General features: G+C 46.0%; 2 protein-coding genes across 2 annotated transcripts in view; both read left to right on the top strand.

The window, feature by feature from the left end:
- Nucleotides 1–23,248, top strand: part of LOC309415176 (small conductance calcium-activated potassium channel protein 2-like) — a gene marked incomplete at both ends in the record, with an annotated part of 112,750 nt that overhangs the window by 43,322 nt on the left and 46,180 nt on the right. The window contains 1 exon segment of the mRNA XM_082012617.1: nt 15,672–15,813. Coding sequence (XP_081868743.1) covers nt 15,672–15,813 — 142 coding nt within the window.
- Nucleotides 1,063–1,998, top strand: LOC309415114 (uronyl 2-sulfotransferase-like; the record flags this gene model as incomplete). The annotated part of the gene is given in 3 exon segments (XM_082012563.1): nt 1,063–1,466; nt 1,468–1,866; nt 1,870–1,998. Coding segments are annotated over 3 exon segments (738 nt in total). The 5' UTR covers nt 1,063–1,256.

Below are 23,248 nucleotides of genomic sequence, written 5' to 3'. Positions count from 1 at the left end.
GAAATCTACGACCTGGTTGCCATTACTGAAACTTGGTGGGACAAGTCCCACAACTGGAGTGCAGCTTATCGATGGCTCCAGGCTGTTCAGAAGGGACAGGTGAGGAAGGAAGGGCAGAGGCGTTGCCCTCTAAGTGAAGAAATGGATAGAGTGTGAAGAGCTGTCTCTGAAGAACAGCCACGAGCAGGTCAAAAGCTTATGGGAAAGAATCAGAGACCGAGGCAACAAAGGGAACCTTGTGGTTTGTGTCTACTACCGGATGCCCGATAAAGGGGGGCCTATTGATGAAGCCTTCTTACTCCAGCTACAGGAGGCACCGCACTCGCAGGCTCTCATCCTGCTGGGGGACTTCAACCACCCCGGCATCTGCTGGAAAAGTAGCACAGCGAGCTGTAAGCAATCCAGGAGACTCCTGGAATGCATTGAGGGTAACTTCTTAAGACAGGTGATACACAGCCCTACCAGAGGGGATGAGATACTGGACCTGTTGGTCACCAGTGCAAGTGAGCTATTCAGTGACATCAAGATTGGAGGAAGCCTGTGCTGCAGTGATCATGGTCTAGTGGAGTTTGCAGTCTTGAGGGATATGGGGCAGGCGAAGATTGAAGTCAGGACCCTGAATTTCAGGAAACCAAACTTGCAGCTCTTCAAGGAGTCAGTGAATAGGACCCCCTGGGAAGCTGCCCTCAGGTGCAAGGGAGCAGAACAGAGCTGGTAGCTCTTTAAGGACACTTTCCATAGAGCACAAGAGCTCTTGATCCTCAGGTGTAAGAAATCAGGAGAGGAAGGCAAGAGGCCAGCATGGCTGAGTGGAGACCTGCTGGTCAAACGAAAGGGCAAGAAGGAAATGCACAGGCAGTGGAAGCAGGGACAGGTATCCTGGGAAGAGTACAGGGACGCTGCTGGGTTGTGTAGGGGTGGGGTCAGGAAGGCCAAGGCGCGGCTGGAGCTGAACATGGCAAGGGATGCAAAGGATAATAAGAAAGGCTTCTACAGGCCAGAGAAGGAAGGTCAAAGAAAGCAAACCCCCCTTAATGAGCAAGACTGGCAGACTGGTAACAATGGATGAGGAGAAGGCTGAGGTACTCAATGACTCTCGCCTGCCTGCGGGACCGGGGGCAGCCAGCAATGGGGACGGGACGGGTCGCCTGAGCTCCCGGGAACTTTCCCCGCTGTGTGCAGCCGGAGCCGGTCAGGCGGATGGAGGATGTGCTTTCCCCGGCGGGCTGCGTGACCCGGCGGCAGCGAAGGGGAGGATGAAGAAAAAGCAGCAGCATGGTGGCCGCGACTGCCCAGCGCCCTGGCCCCCCATGGCGGTGGCCGCAGGAGGGGGCCCGGGCCAGGGTTGGGGCTGGAAGAGACGGCCGCCCCTCTTGCTGCTGCCTTTCCTCTCGCTGTGCGACTACGGCTTCTGCATGGACACCCTGCTGCTCTTCTGCTTGGGCTCCCTCTTCAACCAGCTCAATGGGGGGCCCCCCACACTTTCTGCTGGACCTGCAGCACTACCTGGGAAATTCCACTTATTTGGATGACCATGGACCACCCCCTCAAAAGGTACTTCCTTTCCCTAGCCAGGTGGTCTACAATAGAGTTGGAAAGTGTGAGAGTCGAACTGTGGTTTTGCTTTTGAGAATTTTATCAGAGAAACATGGACTTAATCTGGTTACATCTGACATCCATAGCAAATCAAGACTGACCAAAAATGAACAGATGGAATTGATTAAAAACATAAGCACTGCCAAGCAGCCCTATTTATTGACTAGACATGTTCATTTCCTCAACTTCTCAAGGTTTGGAGGAGACCAGCTGGTGTACATCAATATTATCAGAGAACCTCTCAATCGATTTTTATCCAATTATTTTTTTTGACATTTCGGAGACTGGAGAGGAGAACAGAATCACATGATCTGGAAAGATATCTGGCAGTTCGAGGTGAAAAATACAAAAGTGATGGAAAAGAAAGATATGAGAAGGTGCCTACTTACAACTATGAAGTGATTCCATTCTAACTGGTAAAACTGGTCTTTGACAAATTGCTAATATGATTTCTGATAACAGAGAAGAGAGAAATATATCCACCTACGTATTTTCTCAATGTTGTGCAGCGTTATAAGTTAGAAAATTGGGATCTGCAAATGTGTTTAACGTTTGTCACATCTAAATAGTAGCGTTGTGGGCGCAGTTCATCACCTCTGCTATGTTAATGCCAGCAAAAGTTTGTATATGAATGAATAATTTATGCCTGCACTAAATGAAAATGTAGATGGCTAGCAGAAGACACTGTTTTGTTAGCTGCTGCTTCGCTTGCTAAGATGTCAGGAAGAAGAGCTGAATATCTTTATTGATGATCTGGATGAGGGGATTGAGTGCTCCCTCAGTAAGTTTGCAGATGACACCAAGTTGGGTGGGAGTGTTGATCTGCTGGAGGGCAGGAAGGCTCTGCAGAGGGATCTGGACAGGCTGGATCGATGGGCTGAGGTCAACTGTATGAGGTTTAACAGGGTCAAGAGCCGGGGCCTGCACTTGGGTCACAACAACCCCATGCAAGGCTACAGGCTTGGGGAAGAGTGGCTGGAGAGCTGCCCAGAGGAAAAGGACCTGGGGGTGCTGGTTGACAGCCGGCTGAACATGAGCCGGCAGTGTGCCCAGGTGGCCAAGAAGGCCAACAGCATCCTGGCCTGTATCAGAAATAGTGTGGCCAGCAAGAGTAGGGAAGTGATCGTGCCCCTGTACTCGGCACTGGTGAGGCCGCACCTTGAATACTGTGTTCAGTTTTGGGCCCCTCACTACAAGAAGGACGTTGAGTTGCTGGAGTGTGTCCAAAGAAGGGCAACGAAGCGGGTGAGGGGTCTAGAGCACAAGTCTTATGAGGAGCATCTGAGGGAACTGGGGTTGTTCAGTCTGGAGAAGGGGAGGCTGAGGGGAGACCTTATCGCTCTCTACAACTACCTGAAAGGGGGTTGTGGCGACGAGGGTGTTGGTCTCTTCTCCCAAGTAACTAGCGATAGGACGAGAGGAAATGGCCTCAGGTTGCGCCAGGGGAGGTTTAGACTAGATATTAGGAAAAATTTCTTTACTGAGAGAGTGGTCAAGCATTGGAACAGGCTGCCCAGGGAGGTGGTGGAGTCGCCATCACTGGAAGTGTTCAAAAAACGTGTAGACGTGGCACTTCAGGACATGGTTTAGTGGGCATGGTGGTGTTGGGTTGACGGTTGGACTTGATGATGTTAGAGGTCTTTTCCAACCTTAATGATTCTATGATTCTATGATTCTATGACTTTTTTGCCTCAGTCTTCACTGGCAGCGCCTCTTCCCACACCTCTCGAGGGGATGGACTGCAAGACGGGGGCTGGAGGAGCAAAGTCCCTCCCACTGTAAGAGAATCACAGAATCATAGAAGATCTGGTTCGAGACCACCTGAGGAACCTGAACATACACAAGTCTATGGGACCTGATGAGATGCATCCCAGAGTCCTGAGGCATTGGCTGGTGTAGTTGCCAAGCCACTCTGCATGATATTTGAAAAGTCGTGGCAGTCAGGTGAAGTCCCTGGAGAACGGAAAAAGGGAAACATTGCACCCATTTTTAAAAACGGCAGAAAGGAGGACCCTGGGAACTCCTGACCTGTCAGCCTCACCTCTGTGCCTGGGAAGATCCTCCCAGAAGCTTTGCTAAGGCACATGGAGGACAGGGAGCTGATTCGAGACAGCCAGCATGGCTTCACCAAGGGCAAGTCCTGCCTGACCAACCTAGTGGCCTTATATGATGGAGTGCCCACATCAGTGGACAAGGAAGAGCTACAGATGTCATCTCTCTTGACTTCTGTAAGGCCTTTGACACGGTCCCCCACAACATCCTTCTCTCTAAATTGGAGAGATATGGATTTGATGGGTGGACTGTTGGGTGGATGAGGAGTTGGTTGGATGGTCGCATCCAGAGGGTAGTGGTCAACGGCTTGATGTGCAGATGGCCTTCTCCTTTGATGGTTTCTGCTACTCATCATGTAGGCCTCCTTCTTCCTTTAAACATTTGTTTCAGCACAGGCAATCGTGGTGCCAAGAAGAGCTGTGTTTCTGTACTGACTACTTCTGAAGCAATTTGAACCCTTTCATATGCTGCTAATATCTCTTTTTTTAGTCTGCATGTAGCAGGCCTCAAATCCTCTGTGCCCCCAGGTCCAAAACCATAGAGGTCAGCCTCAAGTCTCTCTGGGTGCTTTCTACCAGATGCTCCCTGGCTGTGGTGTAGAGCACATTTTTCACATCTGGTCCTGTCTGGACTGGCCCTAGGGCTACCGCATGAACTATCTCTTTGTTAATCTGTTCAAAAGCTTGGCTGCTCAGGGCCACAGTCAAAACAGTTCTTTTAGGTTATTCGATAGAGAGGGCTCACAAGCTGACTGTAACTCGGAATATGTGTTCTCCAGAAACCCACAACACCTAGAAAAGCTTGGGGCAGTTGATTGCAGGTATATTGGACATCCCTCCACATGAAAGCAAACTGTGGCCTGCACTCTGCTGCCAAAGGAATTGAGAAAAATGCACTGGCATTTTAGTTGTAGCATACCACTTGGCAACCTTCAGCTCCAGTTGATATTGGAGTTCTAGCATGTTTGGTACAGCGACACTCAATGGTGGCATGACCTCATTCAGGCCACAATAGACCACTGTTACCTTCCACCCTCTGTCAGACTTTCGCACTGGCCATATGGGACTATTAAAGGGTGAGCAAGTCTTGCTGATCACTCCTTGGCTCTCCAGTTGATGAACGGATGGGAACCAGGGAGTCTCAGCTGATGTGATATTGCTGTCGGTACACTGTCATAGTAGCAGTCGGCACCTGCTCTTCTTCAACAGGCAGACGATCCCCCAACAGAAGGATCCTCCAAGAGGCTGGGCAAGGTAGATAGCTGTTCAATCTTCTCTGTGTTCACAGTGACTACAATAAAGGCCCACCAGTACCCTTTTGTGTCCTTGAAGTACCCTCTCTTGAAGTAGTCTATGCCAAGAATACACTGGGCATCTGGGCAAGTCACAATGGGTGCTTTTGCCACTTGTCCCCTGCTAAGCTCACCTCAGCCTCTAGATAGACAACTGTTGGGAACCCCCTGCCACTCCAGAGATCCAGATGGGTTCTGTGCCCTTATATCCTGATGGCATTAGGGTACACTGTGCACCAATGTTCACCAAAGCCTTGTACTTCTGTGGGTCTGATGTGCCATGCCATCAAATCCATACAGTCCAGTAAACCCAGTCATCCCTTTCCTCCACCTGGCTGGAGGCAGGGCCCCTCTATTCCTGGTCAAAGCATTCATTACCTGTCTCCTGGAACTGCAAACCAGAAGTCCCTTTATCAGGATCAGAAGTAGGATCAGCCCTTCCATTGTGTCTGGGGAATTGCTCTACAGCAAACAGAGCAGTCATCTTCCTGGATGGACTCTTTTTATCCGCTGTTTTTCCTCACAGTGGGCTTGTAGGTTTGAGGTAGGTGCACCATCCCACTTCCTCATGTCCTCCTTGTGGTTGCGCAGCTAGAACCACAGGGTGGCATGTGGCATGCGTACATCATTCCCTTTCCCTTGAGCAGAAAAAGGTTGACTCCATGTGCTATGCTTGATAGCTGAGATGCTGGACTCTAGGGACAAGGAGGAAGACATTCTCTTTGAATTGCTGGAACTGTTGAGGCAGTTTCTCCATAGCCGAGATGTAGGCCCTTAGGATTGGGGAGGAAGAGAGATTCTCTTTGAACTGCTGGAGCTGACAGGCCAGTTTATCCACTGTTTGTGCTTCAATGTCTGTCCAGTCCATTATTGCCAGGGTGCTGGCATACAGTGTGTTCCGGTACAAACTTCCAACATATGGACCGCATGCACTGGATATCATCTGGATCTTTGGAGGCCTGGTTGTTTTCCAGGTTGCTGTAGATCACCTCCACCACCACTAAGTCCCTAAGATACTGGACACCTTCCTCAACAGTGGTCCACTTGCCTTGATAGTTTATAAGATATTCCTTGAGGGGATACCTTGCCTTCATGCTTGACAGGAGCTGCTTCCAGAGGCTGCGGATTGTTGCTCCTCTTCCAATCCCTTTGTCAGTTCCCCGGTCCCTAGTGAGGGATCCCAGCTGCTGTACATCCCTACCCTCTAATTCCTGACTGTCGACTCCAGTATCCCAGCAATGGAGCAATGAGGTGATAATTTGCTTGCCTGGCTGGTGGCCATAATCTTTCAGCATATCTTACAACTCACTCAGGGATAGGGATCAGGTATTTTCCGACTTGTTTATGGTTTCTGTCTCTTTCCTCTCCTGTTATTGTGGCTGCTCTGCTGCAGAATAGGCTGCCTCTTATGATTCTTCCTCCTGCTCTTTCCTCCCTTACTAACCAAGTTGACCTCTGCTTCCACTGTTTTTTCTTGACTACAGAAGTGACTGTTATAGTTAAGGGTTGGGTCTCTGTCTTAGCCAGTGTCTGTTTATATGTCCTCAGCTCCAGAGGCCCCCTCGTCCCTTTGAGGTTGCTGGACACAGGCTCAGTACATGTAGACAAGGCCCCAACACAGTGCTAGAAGTTGTGTCTCTTTGGTAGAGGCAAGGCATCCTTCCTTCCAGTGGTCTGCCACTTCAACAGGATTCCATGCCTGTTTGGGTGTGAAGTCCTAGATCATCAGAGGTGAAAATTGCTTTAAGCATCTGACCAAATTCTCCCACACACCTTGCCACCCATGACTGAACTGCCTCAGAGCACAACCCTGTGTGGCATTTCCAAGCAGTTGGCTAACTTTAGGAAAAGCTGAAATCAGATGTATGGCACACACCAATATGAGCATACTGGTTATACATGAATGTTCAAGAAACTGAAGGGCCGTTGCAACATGGCAGGAAACATCTTCTGTGGAGAAGAAAGGGGAGGTGCCATTCTTCATTTTCCCCACCACGTGTCTCCTGGAGGAGAAAGGTGTAACTACTGACTGTCTCCATGAGATGGTTCCGAGAGTACTGGAATGACAGCAGTGCAGGGCCCAAATACCAGATTAGGCTCCACGCCAGTGCTTTTATCATAGGTCTCCCAGGCAAAACACAACAAAGTGATAAACAGCACAGCAAACAGCAAAAGCCAAAAGCAGCCATTAACAAGCCCTGGAGTGTGATGTACAGCAAGAGAGGGAGCACTCCAAGGAGTGGGTGAGGGACTAAATAAACCAGCACTGAGAGCAAACAAGTCAACATCATGACCAGCAACAGCATAGTCAAGAGAAAACCATTTTAAAAAGTGATAGGGGAAAAAGAAAACCCAAACAAGTGATACAAAGGCAGTCACTCACCACCTTTCACCAGCAGACCAATGCCCAGACAGTCCCCGAGCAATGACTACTTTGGAAAGACTCCCCCCCTGGTTTTATTGCCAAGCATGACTTTATGTGGTTAATTCGGTGAGCTGTCCCAGCTGTGTTCCTTCCCAGCCTCTTACCCACCTCTAGTCTACTCACTGCAGGGGCAGAATGGGAAACAGAGAAGGCCTTGATGCTGTGCAAGCACTGTTCAGCAATAGCTAAAGCATCCATATGTTAACACTGTTTTGGTAACAAATAAAAAACACAGCACCATATGAGCTACTATGAAGAAACTTAATTCCATCCCAGCCAGACTTAGTATAAGATGTTGTGGTTATCATTATTTGTGTCACTGTCATCCCTAGGAGCTCCAGCTGTGGACTGCTACTGCATTGTTCTAGATGCTGCAATAACAGAAAAAACTACAAAAGTTTGTATAAAGTATATGAGAAAGACAACACTGACACACACAGAGAGAAGAGTACAGGCAAGAAGAAAATGAAACAATTTAGTTTGGAATGATCGCTGCAGTCTTTGTCAGTCCAAGAGTTTTTAGGTTTTTGAAACCATTAGGGCATAGGCAAGACTTTGAAGAACAGAATGAAGGTATTTTGCAGATATTTATAGGGAATATACTGCAAGTGAGAGAACAGAGAATTTCCTGAGAGCGTCTCTGTGCTCGCTCTGCATTTCAGCTCAATCATTCAGAGTGAGGTCCAGAGAGGAAGAAAACTGTAATAATTATTTCAGTGGTAGAAAGCAGGTTCCCTGTGGATTTATAAGCTAATTTCCTAGTGGCACTCTGTGACTGACTGCAACACAGTGATTTGGGGACTGGTTAAAATAATACACCTGAGGATCCAACAGCACAGATAACTAAACTGAGGCTTCACAGCAGCTTAGTGGTTATTTCAACCTTGAGGCTGCAGTAGCATCCAGGTAGTCTCTGTTGCAGAGCTACTCTGTTTCTGGGAAGCAAAATTCCATGTACATTAATGACAGGACTTTTTTCCTCATAGAGTGACTGATAACAGCAAGTTTATAGAATCATAGCATAGTTTGGGTTGGAAGGGACCTTAAAAGGTCATCTAGTCCAATATCTAGACATCCCCCTGCAATGAGCAGGGACATCTGCAACTAGATCACGTTGCTCAGAGCCCCGTCCAACCTGACCTTGAATGTCTCCAGGGATGGGGAATCTACCAGCTCACGGGGCAACCTGTTCCAGTGTTTCAACACCCTCAATGTGAAAAACTTCTTCCTTATATCTAGTCTAAATCTGCCCTCTTTTAGTTTAAAACCATTACCCCTTGTCCTATCGCAACAGGCCCTGCTAAAAAGTCTGTCCCCATCTTTCTTAGAAGCCCCCTTTAAGTACTGGAGGGCTGCAGTGAGGTCTCCCCGGAGCCTTCTCTTCTCCAGGCTGAACAACCCCAACTCTCTCACCCTGTCCTCACAGGAGAGGTGTTCCATCCCTCTGATCATTTTCGTGGCCCTCCTCTGGACCTGCACCAACAGGTCCATGTCACTCCTGTGCTGAGGGCTCCAGAGCTGGATGCAGCACTCCAGGTGGGGTCTCACCAGAGCGGAGTAGAGGGGCAGAATCAACTCCCTCGACCTGCTGGCCATGCTTCTTTTGATGCAGTCCAGGATATGGTTGGCCTTCTGGGCTACAAGCGCACATTACTGACTCATGTGCAGCTTTTCATCCACCAGTACCTCCAAGTCCTTCTCGGCAGGGCTGCTCTCCATCCCTTCATCCCCCAGCCTGTATTCATACCGGGGGTTTCCCTGACCCTGGTGCAGGACCCTGCACTTGGCCTTGTTGAACCTCATGAGGTTCACATGGGCCCATTCCTCAAGCTTGTCCAGGTCCCTCTGGATGGCATCCCATCCCTCAGGCGTGTCAACCGCACCACTCAGCTTGGTGTCATCTGCAAACTTGCTGAGGGTGCACTCGATCCCGCTATGTCACTGATGAAGATATTAAACACTACTGGTCCCAATACGGACCCCTGAGGGACATCATTCGTCACCGATCGCCATCTGGACACTGAGTCGTTGACCACTACCCTCTGGATGTGACCATTCAACCAACTCCTCATCCACTCAACAGTCCACCCATCAAATCCATATCTCTCCAATTTAGAGAGAAGGATGTTGTGGGGGACTGTGTCAAAGGCCTTACAGAAGTCTTTCCCAGGCACAGAGCTGAGGCTGGCAGGTCAGTTGTTCCCAGGGTCCTCCTTGCTACCCTTTTTAAAAATGGGTGCAATGTTTCCCTTTTTCCATTCTCCAGGGACTTCACCTGACTGCCATGACTTTTCAAATATCATGCAGAGTGGCTCGGCAACTACATCAGCCAATTCCCTCGGGACTCTGGGATGCATCTCATCAGGTCCCATAGACTTATGGATGTCCAGGTTCCTCAGGTGGTCTCGAACCTGATCTTCTCTTACAGTGGGAGGGACTTTGCTCCTCCAGCCCCTCTCTTGCAGTCCATCTCCTCGAGAGGTGTGGGAAGAGAGATTGCCATTGAAGACTGAGGCAAAGAAGTCGTTGAGTACCTCACCCTTCTCCTTGTCCATTGTTACCAGTCTGCCAGTCTTGCTCATCAAGGGGGGGTACGCTTTCTTTGACCTTCCTTTTCTGGCTGACATACCTCTAGAAGCCCTTCTTATTATCCTTTGCGTCCCTTGCCATGATCGGCTCCAGCCGTGCCTTGGCCTTCCTGACCCCATAACTACACAACCAGGCAGCATCCCTGTACTCTTTCCAGGTTACCTGTCCCTGCTTCCACTGCCTGTGCATTTCCTTCTTGCCCTTTTGTTTGACCAGCAGGTCTCCACTCATCCATTCCGGTCTCTTGCCTTCCTTTCCTGATTTCTTACACCTGAGGATTGAGAGCTCTTGCATTCTGTGGAAAGCGTCCTTAAAGATCTGCCAGCTCTTGTTCTGCTCCCTTGTCCCTGAGGGCAGCTTCCCAGGGGGTCCTACTGACTAACTCCCTGAAGAGCTGGAAGTTTGCTTTCCTACAATTCAGGGTCCTGACTTTACTCTTTGCTTGCCCCCTATCCCTCAGGACTGCGAACTCCACCAGTGCATGATCACTGCAGCACAGGCTTCCTCCAATCTTGATGTCACCAGTTAGCTCACTTGCGCTGGTGACCAACAGGTCATGTATCGCATCCCCTCTGGTAGGGCTGTCTATTACCTGACATACGACGTTATCCTCCATGCACTCCAGGAGTCTCCTGGATTTCCTACAGCTTCTGTGCTACTTTTGCAGCAGATGTCAGGGTTGTTGAAGTCCCCCAGCTGGACGAGAGCCTGCGAGCGCGATGCCTCTTGTAGCTGGAGCGAGAAGGCTTCATCAGTAGGCTCCCCTTGATCCGGCGGCCTGTAGCAGACACCAACCACAAGGTTCCCTTTGTTGCCTCAGTCTCTAATACTTATCCATAAGCTTTTAACCTGCTCGTGGATATTCTTCAGAGACGGCTCTTCACACTCTATCCGTTTCTTGATGTAGAGGGCAATGCCTCTGCTCTTCCTTCCTCGCCTGTCCCTTCTGAACAGCCTGTAGCCACTGATAGTCCCACTCCAGTTGTGAGATTCGTCCCACCAAGTTTCAGTAATGGCAACCAGATTGTAGCTTTCGAGCAGCATGGTGGCTTCCAGCTCCTCCTGTTTATTGCCCATGCTGCATGCATTGGGCAGTGCCAGTGTAGAGGCACTTCATCTGGGCTGTCGGCCATGTCATCCTCTTAGGGGAACACCCCTTAGGTCCTTTGATGTCCTTCGCTGGTGTTTCCTTGTTTGCTCCTATTACCTCAGTAGCCCCTGACTCATCTCTGTAAGCCTTCAAGTGTCCTGCCATGTAGCCAGCACATCTCAGAGCAAAAGGATGAGGGGCCCCGCTAGCACCCCGGCCCTCTAACCTTGGTGTGTCATCCCACAGCTTGACGCAGGCATGCCTGATATTGTCCCCCTCCCACTTCGAGTCTAGTTTAAAGCCCTGTCTATAAGCCCCGCTAGCTTGCGAGCAAAGACCCTCTTCCCCCTTTGAGAAAGGTGAATCCCATATGATGCCAGAAAGCCAGGTGCCGTGTAGGCCATCCCATTATCAAAAAACACATGTAGTAATAGACTGGGCCTGTCTGTTTCTTCCTATGTCGCTGCCCGAAGCTGAAAGGAGAGGGGAAACAATAACCTGTGAACCAGATTCCGTAACCAACCATCCCAAGGCCCGGAAGCCTCTTTTGATCGCCCTTGGACTATGCATTGCAGCTTCATCTCCACCCACATGTAAGAGCAGTAGCGGGTAGTAGTCCGAGGGCTGCACCAGGTTAGGAAGTTTCCTAGTGATGTCTTAAACCTGGGCCCCAGGGAGGCAGCAGACTTCCCTAACAGGTAGGTCTGTCTGGCATGTTGGACCTTCAGTTCCCCTCAGAAGGGAGTCACCTACAACTATAACTCATCTTTTCTTCCTCGTGGAGGTGGTCATGATACAGGGGTAGGCCTTTCTGACCTTGACAACACCTCTGGTGTATCTGGACCATCTTCCACATCATCTATGGACAGTCCTTCCACATCCAGAGCCTCATACCTGTTGTACAGAGACAACTGGGGAGGGAAGATGGGCAAGGAGGGGGTTTGCCTGCCTCCCTGAGCATGGACTGTGTGGGAGATAACTTCCTGACACAGCTACCTACCAGGGGAGGTGCCCCACTTGACCTGCTGTTTACAAACAGAGAAGGACTGGTGGGAGATGTGGTGGTCGGAGGCCATCTTGGGCTTAGCGACCATGAAATGATAGAATTCTAAATTCTTGGTGAAGGAGGGTGGTCAGCAAAACCACTACCATGGACTTCCAGAGGGCAGACTTTGTCCTGTAGTGTGACCAGCAGGAGTAGGGAAGTGATCGTGCCCCTGTACTCGGCACTGGTGAGGCCGCACCTTGAATACTGTGTTCAGTTTTGGGCCCCTCACTACAAGAAGGACGTTGAGTTGCTGGAGTGTGTCCAGAGAAGGGCAACAAAGCTGGTGAGGGGTCTGGAGCACAAGTCTTATGAGGAGCGTCTGAGGGAACTGGGGTTGTTCAGTCTGGAGAAGAGGAGGCTGAGGGGAGACCTTATCGCTCTCTACAACTACCTGAAAGGGGGTTGTGGCGATGAGGGTGTTGGTCTCTTCTCCCAAGTAATTAGCGATAGGACGAGAGGAAATGGCCTCTCGTCGCGCCAGGGGAGGTTTAGACTTGATATTAGGAAAAATTTCTTTACTGAGAGAGTGGTCAAGCATTGGAACAGGCTGCCCAGGGAGGTGGTGGAGTCACGATCACTGGAAGTATTCAAAAAACATGTGGACGTGGCACTTCGGGACATTGGTTTAGTGGGTATGGTGGTGTTGGGCTGATGGTTGGACTTGATGATCTTAAAGGTCTTTTCCAACCTTAATGATTCTGTGATTCTGTGATTCTGTGACTTGCCTCAATTTGCTCCTTTCCTTTAAGCTACTGCCTTCAGCCTGGCAGGGGGAGGATACAGGACCCCCTTGATCTTGGGTTTTTCCTGGTGGCTGTTCCTGCTTCTGTCTCAGGGTGGGCAGAGCATGGTTTCTCAAGTCCATCTCTCTCTGACTCCCTGATGCTCCTTAACCTTTCTACCTCCTCTAGTAGCTCTGCCACCAGGCTGAGCAGATCATCCACCTGGTCACACCTCACACAGCTGTTCTCGCTACTGCCATCCATTACCAGTGAGAGGCTCTGGCACCCTCTGCAGCCTGAGACCTGGATAGCTGCATGTTTCCTTGGGAGCTCTGTCTGGGTTGCCACATCCATTCTGGTGAGTGCAGAGGACTTGGCTTTCTGCTGGGTGGCTACCATAGCTAAGCTCTTTCTGAGAGGGTGATGACCGCCAATTGAACTCACCTCTTGAGGTGGTAGGGTGACTATGCCCTCCCTGCGCATCCTTCTGCGCAACCTGCCGCGCCACACCCTGATTGACTCCCCGTGCTCTCTTTGCCTGCTCTGTTCGCAGCCCTCCTTGTCACTAGCACTCTCTAGGCTACTTTTTTATAGGCGTGGGTATGGGTCGCCGTTGCTCTGGCTGCTCTCTGTGATGCGCTGGTGTTTCCCTGCCTCAGGGAAACATTGTCAGGGGGAAACTCTCCCCTGCGTGCCAAGATCTGCTGCTCCGCTGCATGTTGGGCCAGCTCTGGAGCAGCTCCCCTCGGCGAATAACTTCTAGTTTTTCTTATACCGCATTTAAATCTCCCGCCATTGCTCTGGCAATGCCCAGCCCTCATCAGCATCTCCTGTGAGAGCTGCCGCTCCTAAAACATGTCCTTATGGTTTCCCAGCTGAGTTGATATATATGTCATGTGAAGACTAGATTATTCATTTAAGCTTGTTTTCTTTAAAGGAAAAAATGAACACATTGCATTAGAATGGTAAAAATAAGACAACAAATAGCACATCAGGAAATTACATTGAGTGGTTGACTTTAACACGAAAGGGAGATTTTCTTATTTTTAAGGTGAAGATCATCTGATGATGAGGAATACAGTGCCATACAGTTCTATTTATCTTAAACATACTGAAGGAGAGGGAAGATCCTAGGTTTTTTAATTTAACATTCATATGACAATTCATTGTTAGATTACTGATTACAGACTTAAATTTAGACCAAAGATATAGAGATCTGCTCTGCTCTCTGCTTGTCCACACATCCATTTCTGACTTCCGTATATGCTTCAGACTGGAGCAACTATAATAGACTGATGTCTTGTACAACTGCAGAGGATCAACAGGACTTGTACCCCCTATGAAAAGATTGTTTAAAAACTAAGAGGTTTCTGCTATTTTAATATTAATAACAGAATACTAAAATATAAAATGGCATTGATATCTGTACTACTTGTGCTATTGTTGTATCTTTTGTTTCTTTATTGTTAATGTCATTGTATTTGAGTTTTATATAATCACTTATAAGTGCTTTTAAGAAGAAATAACTGTAGATTACAAGAATAGCTTTATCAGCAGTGTATTGCATATATATGGCAAGGTTTGGGGAATGGGGGAGACTGCAGGGGTGGCATCTGTGCTGGACACAGCCAGTTCCAGCTGGCTTGGCAATGGACCTACCGCAGGCCAAAGCTGAGCCAATCAACGAAGTTGGTGGTGCCTGTGTGAAAACATATTTAAGAAAGGGCAGAAAACACTGCACAGGCAGAGTAGAGAAAAAGAGAGTAAGAAACAGCAGTGCAAACACCAAGGTCAGAGAAGAAGAGAGACAAGGTGCTCCAGGCACCAGAGCAGAGATTCCCCTGCAGCCCATGGAAGAGACCATGACAGATCAGATATTCCCCTGCAGCCCATGGAAAGGTCACACACTGGAGCAGGGGAAAAGTGTGAGAAGGAAGAAGTAGCAGAGAGGAACTGTTATGTTGTTGTGTGTTAACCCTGGTAGACACATAAGCACCACACAGTTGCTTGCTCACTTGCTCCTCCCCCAGTGGGACAGGGGAAGAGAAAAGGAACAATAAAAACAAGAAAACTTGGGGCTCAAGATAAAACAAAAAACCAAACAAACAATAAGTGAATGACAAGTGGAAGAAGAGGGAAGAAAACAAAACAAGTGATACAAAAGCAATCACTCACCACCTCCCATTGGTAGACCAATGCCCAGCCAGTTCCCAAGCAAAATATGGCTAACTCCCTAAAGCCCCTTCTTTTCCCTTTTATTGCTGAGCATGACATTATATGATATGGAATATCTTTTTGGTTAGTGCAGGTCATCTGCCCAGTTGTGTCCCCTCCCAGCCTATTATGCAACCCCTCTTCCCCCAATCTATTCACTGGGAAAAGAGAGTGAGAAACAGAGAAGGCTTGATGCTGTGCAAACACTGTTCAGCAATAGCAAGAATATTAGTGTGCTGTCAGTACTGTTTTGGTAAAAAATCCAAAACACAGCACCATATGAGCTGCTTTCAAGAAAATTAACTCTATCCTAGCCAGGCCTAGTACATATATACTGACCATAACCCCCATCCCCTCTGCGATGCTTGGGGGAACAGGTAGAAGAGTTGGGAATGAAGGAGTAAAGTTGAACCTGGGAAATGGCATGTGTGTGGTTTTTTAGGTTTTATTTTTGTTTATCATTACACAAACCAATTTCCCCCCTCTCCATCTTGCCGAGCAGGGAGGTGTGAGCGGCTGGGTGGGCGTTTGGCTGTTAGCCAAGGTCGATCCACCACACACCAGTTAGTGAGATTTCTTTCTGACAGCACAAAAATTTAACAGAACTTTTCCTTATAAAGAAATTGTTTTCTTTTTCTTTTCAGGTACCATGATCAACAGGATGTTACGAGCAACTTCCTTGGAGCAATGTGGTTGATTTCAATAACGTTTCTATCCATTGGATATGGTGACATGGTACCTAATACATACTGTGGGAAAGGAGTCTGTTTACTCACTGGAATCATGGTGAGTGTTTCAGAATTTATCCACTGGATATGAGATTTAGATTGTTGGAATTAATCCCCAAACTCATGGTAGTCATAACAAAAATATTTATTTGATAACTTTTAAAGTATATAGGCTTACTTGCACCATTCCATGGTCTCTCATTCCATGGCCTCTCATTCCATGGCCTCTCATTCCATGGCAACAGAATGGAAGGCTTTCATCCTCTGTAGATTGAAGAGCTGCGTAATAAAATACAGAGAAACAATTCCACACTAATGCCATTCTCAGCTTCGAAATCTCAATAGAGTCTTTCATTAAATGTTAGGCTATCACATCTTCTTGACCGTCTTTGGACATGTGTAATTAGATCACTTCTAATAACAAAACTACAGGTCTGATATTTACTTCTTAATGAAGTTACTTGCAGGTGTAGAATTGCAATGGTGGCTAGTCTCCTAAAGCATTTTGCTTATGCACAGTTTTCTACATTGTTTCTTATAAGTCTAATAACACATGGTCCATAGTTTTCCATTGCTTTAAGTTGATTTATGTAGTGTGGTTTTCATTATAAGAGTTTTTGTTACCATTGATTTACTTGTTAGACCATACATATTCAGCACATATTTAACAGCTGTACTTCATATCTAATTTCAATTTTTTTTTTGTATTGAAGCATTTGGTCCAAGTTAGGTAGGGAGTAGGGCAATAAATTATAATGGAAATTTCTGCATATTTACAGTAAATTTGAAGTAAAAAAGCTCCTGATCCCACCACTTTTATTTGTATCAAGCTCCAATGTAAATTTCCCTGTGAGTGAGAAGTTCAGGATTAAAACATTAAAAAAAAATGGAAAGTGATCGCGCCCTTGTACTCGGCACTGGTGAGGCCGCACCTCGAATACTGTGTTCAGTTTTGGGCTCCTCACTAGAAGAAGGATATTGAGTTGCTGGAGCGTGTCCAGAGAAGGGCAATGAAGGTGGTGAGGGGTCTGGAGCACAAGTCTTATGAGGAGCAGCTGAGGGAACAGGGATTGTTCAGTCTGGAGAAGAGGAGGCTGAGGGGAGACCTTATCGCTCCCAAAATCTACCTGAAAGGAGGTTGTAGCAAGGTGGGTGTTGGTCTCTTCTCCCACGTAATTAGTGATAGGACGAGAGGAAATGGCCTCAAGTTGCACCAGGGGAGGTTTAGATTGGATATTAGGAAAAATTTCTTTACTGAAGGAGTGGCCAAGCATTGGAACATGCTGCCCATGGAGGTGGTAGAGTCACCATCACTGGAGGTATTCAAAAAACATGTAGACGTGGCACTTCAGGACATGGTTTAGTGGGCATGGTGGTGTTGGGTTGATGGTTGGACTTGATGATCTTAAAGGTCTTTTCCAACCTTAACAATTCTGTGATTCTGTGATTCTGTATTTTATGTTCAGAGAGTAAAATATATCAATGCATTTTTGTATTGTTGAAGACTGTTTTTCCAAATGCTTCTTTTTCATTTTTTAACATCTGACAGGTTTCAGGTCATCGAACTTTATTGAGAAAGACTTCCAGTAAATGTTGATAGTGTCAAATGCATATCTCTTTAAATAGAGAGTTTGCAATCTGGTGAAAATACAGGCAGAAAGCACAGGAATGACTCAGAAGGCTTTTCTAAAGGCTGTTGACTAAACTCATATCTGCTGTCTTCTGGGGTATTTGCTTTTGTTCTTCCTTCTGAGCTGGATTTTGTTGCCACGTAGAATAAAAAGTGGCCATAAGTTCATTAGGAAAAGAGAACATGCAGCATATATTGCTACAAGGATGTACAGAGAAAGTGCAGAACCCTGTTATAATGCCTTCCTTCTTCCCATACACTCTTCAGAATTAAGAAGCAAATGCTTCAAGATGCAGATATTAGATCATTATCCCTCCTCATTATCATCTCTGACTACATCCTTGACAACAGATCTCTTGACAACAGCTAAATTCTAGGTTAACTTACCTCAAAACAAATTGTTCAGCATTCTTGGCATTTTCAGTATGAAAAAAATTACTGTAACAGAAATCTTACAGTTTACAAGCCCTGCAGAAGTGCAATGAAAATGTTAGTACTGATACCAATCAACCATGGGTTTCACCCTGCTATTGGGTTTATATTGATGCAAATGACAGCAGCATCTGGACTGGTCTTAAAATTGCAATGGTTGTGGGTAGGCTGTATGATTTTATTATGATGAAAACAAGGCAAAAATAAAATAACAGAAACAGTCTCCAGATTATTGCAAGTTTTTTCTATGCGCTCATGAATGAACCACACAGAAGGTGAAATTCTAAGCTGTATTTGTCATTTTGCTTATGACAGCACCATTTGGAATCAGGTGTAAAATTGTTTAAAGTAGCTGTTTCCACTGCTTTAGTGAAAAGCTACAGTACTGGTTAATATATACTGATTACACACATAGCATTTCTTTTTCACAACTGAAACAAGATCCCTTTGAAAATTAAGTTTGTAAAAGGTACAGATGATATTCACTTTCATGTCTTTGATTGATTGTTTTTTATGATTAAAAATTCTGCAGCTGCATTTGAAGCAGTAAGGCTGCAAACACTCAGTAGTACTTACATAGTCAGGATTGCATGATGAGTTTGGGATAAATACCTCCAGAGACAGAAAGCATTCTTAACAAAAAAGAGGTCAGGTAGTTAGTGTGACAGTAGTTAAAACAGTAATGAAAATGTGACCCTAATTTAATTATAAAGGACATCAGTAATATGGCTTTGGCAAGTTGTCATCTTTGAGAAGAAAATTATGAAGCAATGTGAGAAATTTTGATGTTGAAATTACTGCTTTTTTTTTTTTTTGTAAAGGATCTGAAAGACATTGTTCCGGTTTTGGCTGGGACAGAGTTGGTTTTTGTTCCTGATGGCTGGTATAGTGCTGTGTTTTGGATTTGGTATGAGAATAATGTTGATAACACACTGATCTTTTTAGTTGTTGCTAAGTAGTGCTTACACTAGTCAAGGACTTTTCCGCTTCTCATGCCCTGCCAGCAAGAAGTTGGGAGGGGACACAGCCAGGACAGCTGACCCAGACTGGCCAAAGAGATATTCCATACCATATAACGTCATGCTCAGTATATAAATTGGAGTTGGCTGGGGGGCAGGAATCGCTGCTCGGAGACGGGCTATCGATCACCAGGTGGTGAGCAATTGTTGCATTGTTCATCACTTGTTTCTGTATATTCCCTTATCATTATTATTATTATTGTTGTTGTTGTTGTTGTTGTTGTTATCATTGTTGTTTCTTCTTCCTTTGCTGTCCTATTAAACTGTTTTTATATCAACCCATGAGTTTTTTTTCTGATTCTCTCCCCCATCCCACCTGGGGGAGTAGGACGTGAGCGAGCAGCTGCGTGGTGCTTAGTTGCTGGCTGGGGCTAAACCACGAAGTGTGAAACAGTAAAGAAGTCTAATTAATGTATTAGAAAAAATAAAATAAGCAAAAAGAAAAATGGGAACCATTTGTATTCTTGAAAAAATAAGGTAAATATTTAAAGAATGTGTTCTGTCATATTGAACAATTTATTTTGGATCTTGCAAAGCACTTATATATGTGAATCTTTAATGAAAATATTGAAACAGTGCAGTACAGAATAGGTGGCATTGGTAAATATAGAGGCTGTTTATATACTGGCAAGAGAAACGGAACTGGATACCTCTCTCAATCACCTATCAGTGTTTTCCTGATGAGACTTCACTAGGAAGCAGTCTATTCAGACTATGCAGTCTATGCAGAATAGCAGACTATGGACCAGGTAGGTGATAAATTGGATAGTAAATGTGCCCTCTGCCTTCTCTATACATTAATTAGGCCTGCAGAGAGTGATTGATGAATAGAGTGCCATCTTCTGTATCAGAACAGGATATAGAATAGATGAGGAGACCCACACCATTTTCACCAGGCCATGCAACTTGTCTGAGTTTTGGCTACCCACTGAATATGCAGACCTGCCAGATCTCTCAGTTCCTGGTCAGCAGGCTGAGCTCAGCTACAGGTGGAGCACTTTATTTGTGCTGTTATTAACTTCAGTGGCACTACTTATACATTTTCACCTGCTTAACTATTTTATAGAGGCAGAGCCTTGGAGTGTTTTGCCAATTTTTCCTTGCTTTATGAGGAGTATATAATGAAGATAACAAAAATGTAAAGAGGGGAAGTAGAAATTGGTAGAAGTAAAAGGAGAGGCAATCATGAGAAGCTATTGGAAGATGCATAATTACTGACTGTTGGATGGGAAGAATTGGAATGAATGAATGATTAAAATATAAGAATATGGAGGATATTGAATAACCCTTGATCTAGTACGAGAATAGGGAGTTTATCTGTCTATATTAAAAGTCATTACATTTGGAACAAATAAGTAGAAGATAAAATGAATGGGTTACAATTAACTGTTTTATCACAGGATGTGCAGAGTAGTTGGCTATAGCTTGAATGAAGATTTCTTTTGATGAAATAGATATCCTGTAGGATTACAATCATGTTGGCCTCACTGTTGCTGAAATTGCAGCTTAAATGCTGAAATGAATTCCAAAGAGATCATTAAGCTTAGCAAAGAAGCAAAAAAATTATGAGGATATTCTTAAAGTTGCATCATAGAGGTGGGTGAGGAGATTAGATTTTTCTTCTGGAAAATTTTTAAGTAGCATCTTTTAACTATTGGATCTGAACCCCACCCATGTAGGTGAATGATTCTTACTAGAGCAGTCACAATGCAGTCAGTGTGTACAATCTAGTCATTGGAATACTAGCTTTTTAACTCTAATTACTGAATTAAAAATTACTCAGATGATAGAATTTTAAAACTTCTCTCACAGCAATTTTTAAAGTCCATGCAGAAGTCTGCATTTGGTTTAAAAGAATTGCAGCTCCTTTCCTGCACATGCTAAAATAGCCACCAGATTAAGGTATTTATGCCATATGACAAGGGGAACGCTTCATAAAAGGTTAAACTGTGTTATTTGCTCATGGGGTTTCATCTCAGACCACCCTGGTCTTATCAACAAATATAAAGAAACATGCTGTCTGCATGAGGAACATGGTACCTAGAATAGCATAATTTTGAAAAATCTGATTTCTGTTGGTAGCAAAAATTGATCTGTAACATTTTTGAAATTTAATAGTTACAAGATTTTAAGAAAAACAAAAAAAAGTAGATTCTAACTTCAGAGCAAACATTGGCTGAAGATCTTCTGTGAAAATTCCTAAACAAAAGAAAAAGAAGGTAAATATCAGATTTTAGAAGTCAAATGTGAAAAATATTTTATAGAACCTTCTATGGATAATGTACATAAAGGTAATAAATTACTCTGCATTCTAATGCCTAGAACACTGTGGTATTTTTAGGAAAATTCTACACTGTCTAATTCTGTAATTCTTTACAGTAACACAGAATTGTTTATGAAACACAAAAATGTATTTGGAATTACGCTCAAAATGCTGAAAAGGTATGAATAAGACACTGCCTTGTGGGTAGCTATGTATGACTGAACTGATAGAAAGAACTCAATTTTCTGTGATAACAGTAAGAGAATAATAGACTGTATTGCCATTTAAAGGTTAACTCAGAACATTTTGTATATTTCTCATAAATGTATAATATTTTTAGAATTTCTAGTGTCTGATAGCAAAAGGTCAAAGAAACACAGAATCACAGAATCATAGAATCTTTGAGTTGAAAGGACCCTTGTCCTATTGCAACAGGCCCTGCTAAAAAGTCTGTCCCCATCTTTCTTATATGCCCCATTTAAGTACTGAAAGGCTGTGATAAGGTCTCCCTGGAGTCTTCTCTTCTCCAGGCTGAACAAACCACACTCTCTCAGCCTGTCCTCATAGGAGAGGTGTTCCAACCCTCTGATCATTTTTGTGGCCCTCCTCTGGACCCACTCCAACAGGTCCATGTCTTTCCTGTGCTGAGGGCTCCAGAGCTGGATGCAGGACTCCAGGTGGGGTCTCACCAGAGCAGAGTAGAGGGGCAGAATCACCTCGCTTGAACTGCTGGCCATGCTGCGTTGGATGCAGCCCAGGATATGGTTGGCCTTCTGGGCTACAAGCGCACATTGCTGACTCATGTGCAGCTTTTCATCTGCCAGTACCTCCAAGTCCTTCTCGGCAGGGCTACTCTCAATCACTTTGTCCCCCAACCAGTATTGATACCAGGGGTTTCCCTGACCCAGGTGGAGGACCCTGCACTTGGCCTTGTTGAACCTCATGAGGTTCACATGTGCCCATTCCTCGACCTTCTCCAGGTCCCTCTGGATGGCTTCCTGTCTGTCGTGGTTTAGCCCCAGCTGGCAACTAAGCACCATGCAGCCGCTCACTCACTCCCCCTCCCACAGTGGGGTGGGGGAGAGAATTAGGAAAAAAACCTCGTGGGTTGAGATAAACACGGTTTAATAGGACAGAAGAAAAGAAGGAAACAACAATGATAATACCAACAAAGGAGTGTGCAAGAACAAGAGATGCCCAATACAGCGATTGCTCACCACCCAGTGATCAACAGCCCATCCCCGAGCAGCGATTTCTGCCCCCCGGCCAACTCCAGTTTATGTACTGGGCATGACATCGTATGGTAGGGAATATCTCTTTGGCCAGTCTGGGTCAGCTGTCCCGGCTGTGTCCCCTCCCAGCTTCCCGTGCACCCCCAGCCTTCTCGCTGGCAGGCCAGCACAAGAAGCTGGACTGTCCTTGACTGCTCAGCAACAACCCAAAACATCAGCACATTATCAACAGTTTCTCATCCCAAATCCAAAACACAGTCTCACACTAGCTTCTGTGAAGAAAACCAGCTCTATCCTGGCTGAAACCAGGACACTGTCCCTCAGGCTTGTCAACCAGTGGGACCGGCAGGAGTAGAGAAGTGATTGTGCATTTGTACTAGGCACTGGTGAGGCCGCACCTCCAATACTGTGTTCAGTTTTGGGCTCCTCACTAGAAGAAGGATATTGAGTTGCTGGAGCGTGTCCAGAGAAGGGCAGCAAAGCTGGTGAGGGGTCTGGAGAACAAGTCTTATGAGGAGCGGCTGAGAGAATAGGGATTGTTCAGTCTGGAGAAGAGGAGGCTGAGGGGAGACCTTATCACTCTCAAAATCTACCTGAAAGGAGGTTGTAGCAAAGTGGGTGTTGGTCTCTTCTCCCAAGTGACTAGCAATAGGACAAGAGGAAATGGCCGCAAGTTGCACCAGGGGAGGTTTAGATTGGGTATTAGGAAAAATTTCTTTACCGAAGGAGTGACCAAGCATTGGAACATGCTGCCCAGGGCACTGGTGGAACCACCATCACTGGAGGTGTTCAAAAAACATGTAGACGTGGCACTTCAGAACATGGTTTAGTGGGCATGGTGGTATTGGGTTGATGGTTGGACTTGATCTTAGAGGTCTTTTCAAACTTCATGATTCTATGATTCTAACTGCACCACT

Source organism: Phaethon aethereus, assembly GCF_964289735.1.
Source record: "Phaethon aethereus genome assembly, chromosome: W".
Taxonomy (NCBI): Eukaryota; Metazoa; Chordata; class Aves; order Phaethontiformes; family Phaethontidae; genus Phaethon; species Phaethon aethereus.
This window is presented reverse-complemented; position numbering and strand designations above follow the sequence as displayed.